Below are 15019 nucleotides of genomic sequence, written 5' to 3'. Positions count from 1 at the left end.
CGCGGCCTGGTACCAAACGACTCACTGACCGGTACCGGTCCGAGGCCCGGAGGTTGGGGACCGCTGCTGTAGACAATAGTCAAAGTCATATCATTTGACGTTGTTTTTTTTCTTACTGCCTCTCTTTTATGGCTATAGTTGTGGTAATAAATAACCAAACTTGGAGCACATCCATTTTTTTATTACTTGTTCAATCGGGATATGAGTCAGATGGCACTAGATCTATCCTGGCTACCATAGGGTGAGATGAGGGGTACATCCGGGGCAGGCCACAGTTTAGGAATGGCATTTCCAACAGAAAATACGATTTGATACTGCTTGTAGTTGCAAGCCACCTCAAATCATTCTCAGATGACTGTATATGTTATGCAGGCTTGTGGCATAAGTTTACCTAAAGCAGTTAACACCGGGACACATTATTATTTATTTCTACAAGAAGCTTCACACAGATTTTTTTTCATCATGGCTTTGAATGTCTGTACTGTGTTGTACTAAGCAAACAGGAAAAAAAAAAATTAAAATAAATATATGCCAGGCAACCAGGATACCAGGCCCTGCTGCTGCAGTGTCATGTTTTTGATAAACAAAATAGAAGCACGAGCATGAAACGTATCCTCAACCCTTCAGACATCTAAAGTAAGAAACAGGACAATGAAAACAATGAAACCAAAACCAAATTGAATAGTTTCAGGCAATTAATTTATGACTTAACCGGCTCTGAACCTGAAAATTATTTTGAATATCTGAGTTCCCTTTTAGTTGATTCACTTGGTACAACACATAAGTAAGGGATATCACGCCCCCACGTCTCCTGGCTGAAGAAACCTCTTTATTCACGCCTTCAAGGCGGATGAGCTGCGATGACTTGCACATGGCCCGCCTGCACATCAGAGGCTACGTCCACACTAATACGTTTTTCGTTTGAAAACGCATCTTTTTCTCTCCGTTTTGGTTTTCCGTCTGCATTTTCGGTCATGGAAAACAGAGGTTTTTGAAAATGCTCTCCAAAGTTGGTAAATTTAAAAACGTCGTTTTCGCGTCACAGTGTGGACTGCGAAAATGGAGGCTTTTGAAAACGATGATGCATTTTAGTCGTATGATGCATTAATGTGACCAATTCAACTAAGATTGTGGACGGCATTGTACAGCAGTTGTCTTGGTTGCTCTCTATTTTGACAGCCCTTTAAAAGATTAATATCAGTTTGTATATGCTCCAGATAAAACTCGGCACTTTTCCTTGACATGTTGCTGCCACGTTTCAAAGAGCCGGAAAGTAAATTGTGTTACGTTTCACGCATGTGCAGTACAGGAACATAGCGTATTCAGTGTGGATGAAAACGATAGTGTGGACGCGGAGTGTTTTTAGATGAAAATACCGTTTTCAAAATTATCCGGATTAGTGTAGACGTAGCCAGAGTCTGTCATCACAGGCATCCCTTAGTTAGCACGCTTTTCACCTCTCAAAAAAATCCCCTGGTAAGTTGGGTTAGTTAGCTGCTACTAGTTAGCTGCTGCTTGTTAGCTTTGTTGTCTGCTTCTGTAGCTTATCTGCCCCTGTTTATGTTAGCCTCCTCTGTGCAGTTGGTGAGTAGCCTGCCCACGAAGTGCTAATTTCAAGTCTTGCTGTGCAGTCTTTGTGTTTTGGAATGAACACCAAAGCAAAGCAAAGCAAAAATTTTCCAGTTCTGAGGGGCCAGGATGTCCTAGTCAGGATGGACAGTTCAACAGTGGACTCTTACATGCAATCAGGGAGGGACATGCTCCCATCCCCTCTTAAAACTGTCTTGCTCTCTGCTGTTATGGTGCACTGCTGGTTTTTGGTCTCTAAGAGCCACCCATGTTCCGGGCCATCTGAACCTGGGACTAGACCTTCTCTCCAGGAGTTTTTGTCTGGTGAGAGAATGGAGGTTTCACCCTTTGATAGTGGCCCAGTTTTGGCATCTATTTGGCCCCTGTTCTTCTCCATAGTCGACCACAATGCACCCCTAGGCATGGATGCAGTAGCGCACTAGTATTTAGTATTTATTTATTTATTGTCATTGTCAAGAACAATGAAATTGCGTTTGGGGCTTCCATACAACCCCCCCCCCCCCAAAAAAAGAAGAAAATAATAAATACCCCTTAAAACCCAAGTGTACATATTTAACCCAGTGTGACTCCAATGCAATAAGACAATCCTTAGCAATAATGTTCGTAGAATTTCAGACAAAGACCTGAGAAACATGACAAAATACAACAATGCAACCCATTCAATATTATTGTACTGTGAGATATGATATCAGATATGATAGTTATCTATTTAAGAAAGAGGGGGGGGGGGGGCAGGAGGGGGAAGAGAATAAAGATATGATGCACCAATGCAGACCAGTTCATTGCTATTAAGAAGTTGGATATGGTTATTGTCCGTGAGAGGGGGGCAGAGAGTTCAGGAGCCTCACTAATAGCCAGACGTGCTACTTTATGCATTTCCCCCAAAGGAAAATATATTTTTTGTTCTTTGTTCAACATCGTCTTTCCCTGATTCTAGTGGCCCCTTGGTAGCCAAGTCGTGATATGCGGAGATAATGAGTCTGTTAGCAGCAAGGCCTTGGGAGCTTCCTCTCCACAGGGACCTTCTCTCCCAGGAGAAGAAGTGATTCATTCGTACCTGGATCTGTGGTGCCTTCATTCTTAACTGCTGAGAGGTTTAATTGATAGCTAAGGTGCCCCTGGTGCCATACATTAAAGGAGTTCGCTGGCTAACACCTGTGGTTAGGTCCTGCATGGGACTTGTCTTTGGCTGCTGTCCTTTCTGCTGTGTCTACCACGCACTGACTCGTCCGACTCCAGTTTGGTGGGATCTCTGTGGGATGCGTGTGTGTGTATATATATATATATATATATATATATATATATATATATATATATATATATATATATATATATATATATATATATATATATATATATATATAGATATATATATATATATAGATATATATATATAGATATATATCATACTTATGTGTTGTACCAAGCGAATTGGCTGAAAGGGAACAAACAGTTACATCTATTACTTATGTTCCCTGAAGGAGAGGAACGAATCCAAAGCGAGGTTGCCCTGTCGCACAGCTTAGCTTGTGAAGAGTGGCTATCAAAAAAGGATGACTGTGATGACAGGGGGTATATGTGAAAGCGGGGCTGTGTGGAAGTTATCACAAGTCACCCACTTTAAAGGCGTAAATAGAGGTTTCTTCAGCCGAGACATACAGGGGTTTGATACACTTATCTGTGGCACCCCGTTCCTCTCCTTCAGGGAACAGAAGTTATAGATGTAACTGTTCCAGTTTTGTCAGTTTGTATGATTGCTCTTAATCAATTGAAATTATTCATATGGCACAACAGCTTCTTCTTAATGTAGAAGGTAGAGCAAGTTCCAGAAATCACAAAATACAGGTGAACATGAACTCAGCGGCATTTCCTCTGTAAATTTCTAAATCTTTCTTAATTTAGCTTTGCTATCCCCTGATTTTCACTGTCACCGGCATGCAAAGGTGATTTTTGGATTGCCAGGAATTTTAGATATCATGAGGAAAAAGTGTGTGTGTGTGTGTGTGTGTGTGTGTGTGTGTGTGTGTGTGTGTGTGTGTGTGTGTGTGTGTGTGTGTGTTTGTGTAAAGAGCATGTGCTGGTTATGGCTGTTGAGGAATTCTGTTTGCACTGTGCAACGTGCTTATGTGCGTTAGATGACGATATCATTGTGTGTGTGTGTGTGTGTGTGCGCGCGCGAAAAAGCATGCAGGGAGAGAGAGAGCGATGTGCCCCTGTGTGAACCAGGCGGGCCTGTAGCCTCATGCCAGCTCTGTGCTGTTGCCGGCTGACGTCATGGAAAGAAGCACCAGACTCTGAACTTTGCACGGCTGGGAACAGCCAGCAGAAACAGCTAGAGTTAACTACAATCAGCCTCGCTGGGCCAGCTTGCCACAATCCTTCTGGAGCACACATTGCTCTCAGTTGATTTGGTTGCCGTTTGGCCAGAAACTCTGAACCAATTCTCCCTTTTTTCAATGAAAATTGTCAGCGGCTGCAATCGGAAAAAGCACATTGTATGTTTAAAGCTGTTTACAGGCAAGACTCGTGCAGTGCATTCACCTGGCAAGAATCCAAAGCTTGTTTTATACCGAACTTTGGTCTCACATCCACTAAACTTCACTTCTACCACACAGGACCATTTTGTCATCAGGAAAAAACTAAAAACCCTGCAAAAAGCTGCATGGATTGCTGCTTCAAAGCAGCTCAGTGCATTTCACACTCCCTCGACTATTAATAACAAGATTGTAAGGAACAAGTGTTGTCATTTTTTTTAACGACAAATTACACAGTAGAAGCTGTTAAAACTAATAAATCATAAATCATAAATAATAAATACATAATTTAAAACTGGCCCTTAAGGCTCTAGGTCATTGTTGGTACCAAACTTGTTACCTGCTGTATTTTTATATATGGTCGAAATGATCGCATGCGGGAATTCCTCAAGGAAGAAAAATTATTTTAACGGCACGCCTTGCTTGAAGCTCAAAGGTATGTTTGCCTTTGGTACTGTACTGTCATGCAATTAAAAGTTATTCCTCTCTATGCTTGTGTGATTTGTTTCTCATGTTCTCTATTTAATCTTAGCACTTGACTTATTTATAATGGTTGTGCTGTTTCATACTCAAGCATATTTTGAGCAAAACTTTGTTCAGTTAAGTTTAGTTAAACAAAGACGGTGGCCTTCAGACACCTTATGTGTGAGACAAGTAGAATAAAAGAAGAACTCAAGAGATTTACAGGAATGTACTGCTGAACCGAAAGTTTTAACTCATGTAAAGCTTGAAATAATACAAAGTTTATCATATTACTCATTCACATTTTTTTTATTTGCTTTTTACTTATATGAACATAAGAAGGCACATTTTAGTAAAACCAAAAACATAAAAAGATAATTATTTTAGATTAAAAAAATCTTTATTTGATGGGATCCTAGCTTCCTGATACTGAATTTTATTTTTTATTTTATGGACAGGCAGCGTGAACTCTTGGCACTTGGACTAAGCTGCTGGTTACATTTTATTGGATGCTATAAATCCAAGTGAAGTGGAAAAGGCCGAACTGTTAACTGCTGTTATTGTTTTTTTTTCAGAGGCTTTGCTTCTGATTTTCTTGACTTCTCATGCAACTGAATCAAATCCTTTATTAGGACTTTTGACCCTGTGTCAGGACATCTCAGTTATTTACATGTAGGCAAAGCAGGTTCATTTGCTTGTCCCACTTGTTTGCAATAGGTTGGTGAAAATGGGATCTCTCCATTGCTGGTGCAGTAGTATAAACAGTGCTTTGCATTGCACCGCACTGAATTGAATAATCCCCCAGCTGATTTGCATTGGAAACTTCTATGGCCTGTCACAAGCCAGTGATTGTGTGAGATCCCAGCATCCAGTCTTGTGATCTGTACTTGTACAGTGCTTAAGGGCATCAGATAGTTAATTGATTAAACAGACCAATGTGTGCAATTAAAATAAGTCTCTGAAATCCAATTACCCCATATCGTGGCTATCTCACATGCACTAGATGAGATGGTCTTTTGGTTTAATCTGCTAATAAAAATAACTTAATAACCTAATAACCACCATTACACCCAATGTTTCTCGTTTTGGGTTCTTCCCAGTTAGTGGTTGTGCTGGAATGGGACAGTAAGACAAACAATCCCAGCTGTTTGACAGCGTACAAGCTCCTTTGATCCCTCTGATTGTTTACCACCTCCAAAAAGGAACCATGAAATAGGACTCAGGCTTTTCTGATTAGTTCTCATAAAAGGCCCTCTATCTCTGTTGATATCTGGTGCATAGTACTTCTTGTGACCTTTTCACACATAAAACACAAAGTTTGCCAAGTGCTTTGGCATAAATATGAATAGCTAGCTAATGTAATGTGTGCTTTTTTGTCTCTAAAGGCAGGATTATGGTTACTTCTGACACATTGGCTCAATTTCATGTCAAGTGATTAGTGCTTAGTAATGTGCTTCTGGTGTCAAGGCCTGCAGTTGTTGCCATACAGCTAAATATGTTAGCAACCATCAGCAATGCAAAATAACTTGTGTATGGCTTTCAGGGTGGCTCGACCAGTGGTGCCTAAACTCTTAGAATACTTCAGAAGCAATAAACTTTTGTTTCGTTCCCCCCATAACTCATTTTTCACTTAACTTGGGTCTTAGTCACACAGACTCAGAGGCCTCCTGGCAAAACATAAAACATTTACTTTGTAGGCAAACGGTCTCTGATTTATGACGTATTCTTCAGTTTCACAACTGCTTAGCATGTAGTTGAACATGATGGCATCTTCCCTGGAAACTTCAGGTGACTCCATCAATCTGCTGGTGACCAATACAATTGCAAAGGACCAACCAGTCTGGAAATACACGTTTTCCTCTTCAGCCGGTAGTTATCATGGGCTCACTGATCGGTCTTTAGGCCTTATTGTGTGACTGGGGCCTTAGTTTGTTTCCCCGTGTAGTCATACACACAGTCATATAATCGTTGTGAGGGCTGGTGAAGTACGAGAGTTGGCTATTCTCAGTCATCCAGCTCATGGTAATCTTGACAGCTTGAAAAAGAAAGCAACTAGACTTTTTCAGGCTAAAGGAGTCCAGCTACTTTCTTCTTCTCGATATATTATTAAATAAATTAAAATGCTCTGAAAATACTACGAACAAGAGGTCACTCTCATAGAGATTGTTGACAGTTTGCAAATGCCGTCTGACAAATTGCCAGCATGTTTCCTCATTTTAAATGAGTCTGTTAATAAGCACAACTCGAGAACAGACTCCGCTGGCTTCTAGCTGGTTAGATTTCTGAGTGCAGATCTCAAAGTCAAATGTGAATTTCTTTTATATGTAAATTTATGTCTATGTAGGCAGTAACAGAGAAGTGATTTCTGACAATTTATCAAATACTGTATTATCAGAAAGAGACTGCATTTAATTGCTGATATATATCAAATTGATAATAAATTGATATCATTCTGAGGTCAGACTGACTCAGTTTTATGTTTTTTGACAAAACAACGAAACAATAACTGAAGTGAGATAACTTTATCTTGTGAGATAAAATAGATATTAACAGCTTAACATTGAGGACTTAATTTACAGTTGAAAAAAGGTGATAAATGACAATATGTGTTACGACCTAGGACCATTGTTTTTGATTGACAGCCATTATGTGTCTCAAAATACTCAAAATTACAATGAGAAAAAAACCCTTACTTGCCAGTTAAAACACATTCATTCATATAATCGGGTTTTAGCAGTGCACACTTTAGCTTTTTGCTTTTTGTTTTTTTGATGCATGCTCATCCCCCCATCAAACTACATCTGTGTTAAGACCATCTTCTGAATACATGTAAAGTATGAGATCGCGACTTTGATCTGACTTTGTTGGTACAGCACATCTCTCCTCGGCTCCCGCTCCAGTTAAACAAATATGTCATTTAGACGCCCGGGTGCGTCCTCGGAGTTCAGATGGTGTCATGGAGCGTTCGAGAGAGAGAGGATATGAGGACACACCTTCATATCAAACACATCAGCGTCTTGACACCATTGTGAGTTTGAAAAATGGTCCCATATGGGAGCTCTCTGTTGGTAGTGTCAATGTGGCCAAACAGGCTTTTCTCACCCTTGCCTCAGCAGATGTCACTGGAGGCAGTCCTCTCCTCTCCACTATCGTTACGCACCATAAAATCTTTTGTCATAGATTCAGTACGCAGCTTGTCAACACATCGGTCACTGCTCGACTCTCAAACGTCAACTGAATAACTATCTAATTATATCTAATTAGAAGCTAGTCCGAAGGTTTCTTTTTTTCTTTTGCAAACTAAGGTCATCAGTCAATGCTGTTTGGCTCTGGCCTGATAGCACTGGTGAGCCTGATAATGATATTACTACACGGATTCTGTCTGATTGCTCGCCTAGACCAGAATTTACAGTGTGGAAAGATAAATAGAAAACGGCACAGGCGCGTCAGTGTGCGTGCACCATTTTCCAGCCTGACATTAGTTGTAAGCTCCTTGAGAGTGTGACCTTTTCCATCTTGAGTTGATAGGTGCACTAATCTTTCCAGCTTTGGGGCCTCTGCAGGTCCCCGCTCCTGGGTCATCGAGCTAAGTGACAAGCCATAGGTTGATGGAAAATCCATAGCATTACTGCCATACATTACTTTTATTTGATTGGGCCTGTAGTGAGCATAATGCAATGCTGAGGTGGGGGCGGGAGCTGGTGAAGTAGCGTGGCTCCATTGGGGTCCAGGGATCATTTGTAGCCCCCACCACTCACCGGGCTGCGACAATGATGTATAGCTCGCGCCTGACATCCATAGGGGCGACCCTGTGAGTGCTTGTGAGTGCTGTAAATCACTCGCTGGTATTGATTTTCCATTAGAAGTCAGCCACTCTGAGCACCTCTGACAGGGTGCTCACAAACACCTCCCAATGTGTAATAGGAGGTCATGTGACTCAGGGGGAGATAGCTTCCAGGAAGTGTTTGTTGCTCACAGCCGTATAATAAAAATCATCACTTTTTTCCTGTTTCCTGGAGTCTTGCCCAAACTCTAATAAGCATCTGATATATCGCTGGAGCGGTGCAGTTGTTATTGGTACACTGAGTGAGGTGTCAGCACTAATGGCGATGTGTGAGCGTCTGTCACACCCTGCTGTACATACATAGAGATCTGCAGGCCCATCTCTGGTTGTAGATGAAGAGGGGCCAGCGTTACGCGTGTGGAACAAGCTCACTAAGTGCCTTCTGCCTAAATTAGCAAGGCACTTTGTCTTGTGTAAATATAGTAGCATGTCAAAGAGTCGCGTTAGGAAGAATTGTAGAGGCCCAGGTGCCAAGTCAATATAGGTTTTTACGCTTGGATAAATGATTCAAATTTTGTTTATTGTGTGAAAATGGGCGTGCTGCAGTTATTGTTGTGGATGTACTCCACTTAAAAAATAAAATGAAGTGAAACACAACTGTTTGTCCTGTTTGCTCTCTTTTCACCTGTGCTTTTTTTCTGTCTTGTGTTTCAGACAGTACAGTCGCATAAGCCTCACTTCTTGGCACTGCATTGTCAGGAGGTGGGTGGGAAGAATTTCGAGGAGTCCATGTCACACGTGGATAATTTTGTGAAGTAAGTGTTGTGCTCATAAGTTTGTCTGATAGTTTTTTGTAGTGCTATAGACCGTGCAACACCCCCTGCAAAATTTTAGCCATTTAGGTCATATCTCAACTTTTTTTGCGCTAGTTTGAACTTTTTTTTTTGCTTATATATGACCTGGTGTGTTCTGTCCCTCAGAGAGCTGTTGTCCAGCGATGCCTTGAAGGAATACAGCAGAGCCCGCGTCTACCTCGATGAGAACTACAGATCCCAGGAGCATTTCACAGTGAGTGGCGTTTGATAGATTGTATCGGCTGCTGTGTGGATTTACCCCAGTTGTGAAAGTGTCTCCTGCCTCATTTCCATCTCTGCCATCCCCTCTCTGTCGTTCCTTGTTTTTCTGGTGGTTGCCCTCTGTTCCCCTCTTTCTACCTCACTTATTCTCTAAAGTGGTCGAATGATGTGTATCAATGAAAGAGGTGCAGGAAATGTTGAGTTAGTATAAACATGGTAATGTAGAAACTTTAACAAAGCTGATAAGCACTTATACTTATTAAACAGAAGGAGTAAGAAATATTCTTGGTTAATTTTTGCTGTTGTAGCTGTTTTAAAAAAAGATCTTCTACTTTTCAGCCACAATATCGATCGTATTAAAAAAAAATCTTGATTTCAGTGGGTGGCATTTGATGGTGGTAAGCAAACACTGCTAACTTAGGGTGTAATGTTTTCTTGCATCAGTGCAGAAGTTGATGCGAGTCAGTCAACGCAGCTTAAAAGGTAGTGAGTGCTTTGACTGTTCACTTTATTTTCATTGGCTCTCTTGCATGAATTACATGCTAGTGATGATTGGATTTCACCGGGATTATGCTAAATGCTAAATATACAATATTGAGTTTCCTTGCTAGGAGGCAAAGTGCCATTCCTGTGCACTCCTTCAGATGTACATGTATGATAAATACACAGAAAAAGAAGGATTGTTTGTTATAAGCTTACATCTGTTGTGATAGGGATGGCTAACTAGCTCAATCATTTGGTCTGAATCAATTTTTATTGCTCAACATGAAGATTTGGTACTGGATTTAATCATCTTTAATGCACTTAGGATGTGTAGCCACAGAACAGGGCCAACGCAGCGGGATAGAGAACCATTCACACTCACATTCACACCTACAGCGATTTAGAGTCACCGGTTAACCTAACCTGTGCATGGCTGGAGTACCTGGAGAGAGCTCACTTAAGCACAGGGAGAATCATGCAAACTTCACACAGAGCGAGGCCCCAGACCTCAGACTAGTTGTATCAAAGTAGAACTCCATTAGCAGACAGTTTGTACCCTAAAAATGATGAAAAAATTTCTTATTAACTTAGCTTGAAGCTTAAAAGTTCAATTCAGTTTTATTTATACAGCACCACATCACAACAATAGTCGTCTCAAGGCGCTTTATATTGTAAGGTAGAGCCTACAATAATAGTAGATACAGAGAAAAGTGCAGAGGTCTATTAACACATAGTGAATGAGAAAGGTGACTGAAGTAGAAACACATAATGCATCATGGGAATCCCCCAGCAGCATACACCTATTGCAGCATAACTAAAGGAGAATTCAGGGCCACTTGATCGAGCCCTAACTATATGCTAACAATTCAGCATATATATAAAATTATATGCTTTGATCCACACAACCCCACCACTGCCACCACCTGCTCTTTACACATTTCACATGAATTCTAATGCTATCAAGAACATTTGATACGTGCCAGTGCAGAAGCAATTTTGTGATAGGTGACTGAAATGGCACCACAATATCCTCCTAAAATAGGACACTGTGGTGGTATTTTAGTCTGTGGTTGGCATTGCTCTGTTTGTTTTCTGTAGATAGAACATGAACTAAAAAGCTGTCGCACACCATGTAATTGTTACATATGAGCTGAGTCTGTGGAAATGGACAACCGCATTACCTGGTTTTGGTTTGATATGAGTGCATAAATGAAAGATGGAGTGACGCAGCAGCAGCTGTGACACAGCTTTGCACCTGCGTTCCCACAGCCAAGTGTCACCTAATGTGATACATGACACTCACGTTGTTAGCTGCTCACATTGTAGGAGCCACCTTGCTCAGTTTTCCTAACACCTGCAGTAAACGCAGATGACCACAAGATGGCAGTAGAGATCTGGAACTCAGCTGAGCTGAGGCTGGAAGTGCTTGGGGATTGTTTCAGTACTGATTAGTAAATCATAGATTCCTAAACGTGAGCTGGGATTTATAAACAAAGCATATTTCAATTAAAAAAGAAAAAAAAAGTGGAGAAATTGTCCTGTTTCGTACATGTTTATGACCTTAAAATCGACACTTATAAAATCATTTTTCTTCTCAATGACTCTTTCCATACCTCCTCCTGCTAAACAGCTTCTGTGCCCTCTAGGTGGAGCCAAATGCTCAATTGTAACACCAGCAGCAGAGGATTGAGTGCTGCTCTCTCTCCACATAGAAGCATGTTTTATGTTGTAGCGTTATGGCTGATAGTGACCAGGCTGCAGGTGCATCAGATGATGATCTCCGCGTTCCCAGGAGATTATGTAGATAGACTATAAAATAACATATGGATGTTGTCCAGTTATGGACCGTGCCCCCAGACCCAGTTTGTCTGTGATCGCTGCCTGCGTCTATCTTGGATCTCCTCAGTACTTTGTGCGTTATCGCCACGCTACACTGCACCTCCACAAACGCTCATAAATCACAGCACCCACTGAGTCACATTTGCTCTTTTCAAAAAAATATTACAAACACTGGCCTTTCCCAAATCTAATTATCTGCCATTTCACATAAGCGCCGCTAATATCCCAGCATTATGATCTGTTTATTTAATGGTGTTTGTCTATGGATTAACCTTTTTTTCTTTTCTTTTTTTCCACCATTTTTTATATTTTAATTTTCCTCAAATACAGACGCCAGCTTGTGCTCGTCTTTGTGAGTCAGTCAGCGGAAAGAGAAACATCTGATGTGCTTTCGATGATGTTGATATTGAAATCCTGGCAACAGTAAATATGAATAGACTCTCCAGTCTTTCTCACACAGGGCTTGCCATTTAGCTCTGATGACATCACCTCTATTTGTTTTCTCAGTCTTCGATCTTTTTTTTTTTTTGTTCCCTCCTCCCTGTGCTCTGGGGATAATTGTTTGTTGTCTGCCCCGCTTGTCAATTTTCAGATAATGTAAGTGGGAACACATTTCTGGGTCCTGAGATTCCACTCGGTGTGAGTGTGTGCTGCTGTGTTTCCTGCATGCATCCGTGTATGTGTATGCATATATGTTTGTGTTGGTGTTTTTTGGGACGTTTTTTGGGACACACACACACACGTTGTGTGTGTGTGTGTGTTTGAGAGTGAATGCAAAGGGGAATGCAATTTATAAATGCGTTGACATGAATGCATGGAGCCCTATAATAAGACGGTCAATTTATTTCCTTGCAGTGATTGATTTATTGCAACTTGATGATTCATCTAATGCCTAAATCAAGAAAATATGATATAAAATTTGTCTTTTCTTCCCAGTTTTTAGCTATTTTTTGCAAACAATCTGTACTTTTGCTTTTTTAAATGAAATATTTCAATATGCTCCTTTGAATAATGGATGGATTTTTTCCAGTAAATAAGTAGAATATTAAATTGTAATAATTCAAGTCATAAGCATGAACACAACTGATGAAATGTAAAGAAATATAAAGCTAAAAAAGAAATGTTAACCCCCCCCCCCCCCAAAAAAAAAAAAAAAAAATCATTTTAAACATATAAATAATGACAAGTAATGCAAAAATAAAAAATGTCGAAGCCTAATTTAGTTTTTTATAGGAAAGACTTGGCTTTTTTCATTTTCATAATTTATTAGAATTATTTAGATTCCAGTCCTCACATCTCTTAAAGCATCTTTCCAATAATTGCTAGATAATAGCACCGTGTAATACCTGCATGTCAAATCTGAAAAATCTGAACAATGAGAAGCCGGGCGAGCTGGTAGCTCCTCCTCTCCTCCCAGAGGAAGGTGGCGGTACCTTGACTGACATGTTCCCCCCTACGGCTGAGCCCCGGCCTGGTGTTTTACAGCCCCGTTAAGGTATACAGCAGGTAAAATGTCAATTAGGAAGGCCCGCCCTGATAACTCAACTCCCAATCCACTTGTTCTTGGCCATTAATATTTATCGTAGGCCTGGCCCTGGAGCTGCAGCCCATGTCATCTGGAGTGACGTGCGCTGATGCTGATGCTGCTGCGCCCCGACACACACTTTGCTCTGGTGTCTCTGCAGCTAGCACAGAAAGGACACCTACCGCAGTCACACAAGCCTAATCAAGCTGTCCACACAGAGCAGGCACACGGCGCCTCCTCAGCCCTCAGTTGTTCCGGGGCATTTTAATGGGAAATTAAAGGCTTCTCTCATGTCTGTGGTCTGCAGGACAGGAATGAGAGCAGAGAGTAGAGGATAAATCAGGCCTCGTGCTTTGACAGGAGACCGCTGTTTCTTTTTATGTTTTGTGTTAGCACTTTGTCCTGCTTTGTTTTTCCCTTGGATTTGTGTCCTTGAACGTGAAGATGAGACAAATCTGCTGTGCTTGCTTGATTTGATCAAGTGTATCAAGTTGATACAAACTGCAAATGGTGACCCAGCAGAGGCAACATTTAGCATGAATCTTAAATCGTTTGTATTTGACTGAATTTTTATTATGATTGCATTAAGCATCTTAGTTTGTTTGGAATAATGGAGCAGAAGTTGTGTTTGTGGCTTCAGAATGAGTCTTATAACCACCAAGGTTGAGTCCTCTCTCAGGTAAGCCAGGATTCTGACAAAAATACATTTACAGTAGAGCCCAGCTTTGCTAAGTAGGACAGGATGACAGTAGAAGCCTTGGGTCAAACTAATTTGTATGAAATCTAATTTCATATGTATATTGCATTTGAAGCTGGGCAGCACGGTGCAGTTGTTAGCACTGTCACGTCATGTAAGAAAGCTTCTGGGGTTTTAATCTGCTAGTCGAATTTGCGGGGGCGGTTTTCTGTGTCTGCTCAAATTTCCTCCGGCCATCCATGCTTGTTAGGTTGATTGGGGATTCTAAATCGGCTGTACGAGTGAGTTTGTGTTTGCATATCCGTCTGTCTCTTTGACTTTGTCCTAAGACGGACTAACGACCTGTCTGCGTTTTACCCCACACAGACAGGAGTAGACTCCAGCACAGTGCAAACCTCTGTTGAGGCACAAAGCCACTGCAGTACGGAGTGTATGCCCAGAGGAGAAATACTGGGTGTAACTAAGTTAAGCGAATATGATTTATGAACGGAAAATAAACAAGCAACAGTTTGTTGATGCTATCGTGCAGACCTTTATTTGTCTGAAATTCAACTGGAATTTGCTGCTAATTAATGAAAATGCATATGGGTGGGTGGGGAAGGAGGCCAGAAGCTCTTTTAACATTTGAAGATGGGCGGGCGAGGTGAGGTTTCCAGAGCCACTCTACAGGTGGGTGAGGCTCTCATGAATGGATGGATGAATTTGAAGTAAAAATGAAAATGTGCCGTGAAGAAAAAAGATGAAAAAAAGGAAGCAGATAAAGAAGAAATACAAAAACAATATGAATAGATTATTGGAATTTAAAAGTGTATATTGTAACACTTTTCTGTGTTTTGCATTTGTGAAACCTGATAGTGCTTTTTGGGGGATGTTTTATTGATAGATAATGGTAAGTTTGGTATGACATGGAAGTCAAATCTAACATTAAATCTAATTTGACCACCAAAGATACAAATACAAAATTGCCTCAGAGTCTCAGCTCAGTCAGTCTGTGTTTTGGGGCAGGCTCAACTAGATCCTGTTGCAAAG

At 41.0% G+C, this 15019-nt stretch overlaps 1 protein-coding gene across 3 annotated transcripts in view; it reads left to right on the top strand.

Moving 5' to 3' along the window:
• The window catches only part of inpp5a (inositol polyphosphate-5-phosphatase A), a 158365-nt gene that overhangs the window by 49057 nt on the left and 94289 nt on the right, over window positions 1-15019 (top strand). For all 3 annotated transcript variants that reach the window (XM_085428876.1, XM_085428875.1, XM_085428877.1), the window contains exons 3-4: window positions 9085-9185; window positions 9351-9438. In XM_085428876.1, the coding sequence (XP_085285002.1) occupies window positions 9085-9185; window positions 9351-9438 (189 nt within the window). The remainder of the gene's footprint in view (window positions 1-9084; window positions 9186-9350; window positions 9439-15019) is intronic.

The sequence above is a fragment of the Rhamphochromis longiceps genome, linkage group LG13, assembly GCF_057381845.1.
Source record: "Rhamphochromis longiceps isolate RC_006_pf linkage group LG13, R_longiceps_female_GT1.1, whole genome shotgun sequence".
Classification (NCBI taxonomy): Eukaryota; Metazoa; Chordata; class Actinopteri; order Cichliformes; family Cichlidae; genus Rhamphochromis; species Rhamphochromis longiceps.
Note: the sequence above shows the minus strand (reverse complement) of the source record. Positions and strands in the feature narration are given on the sequence as shown.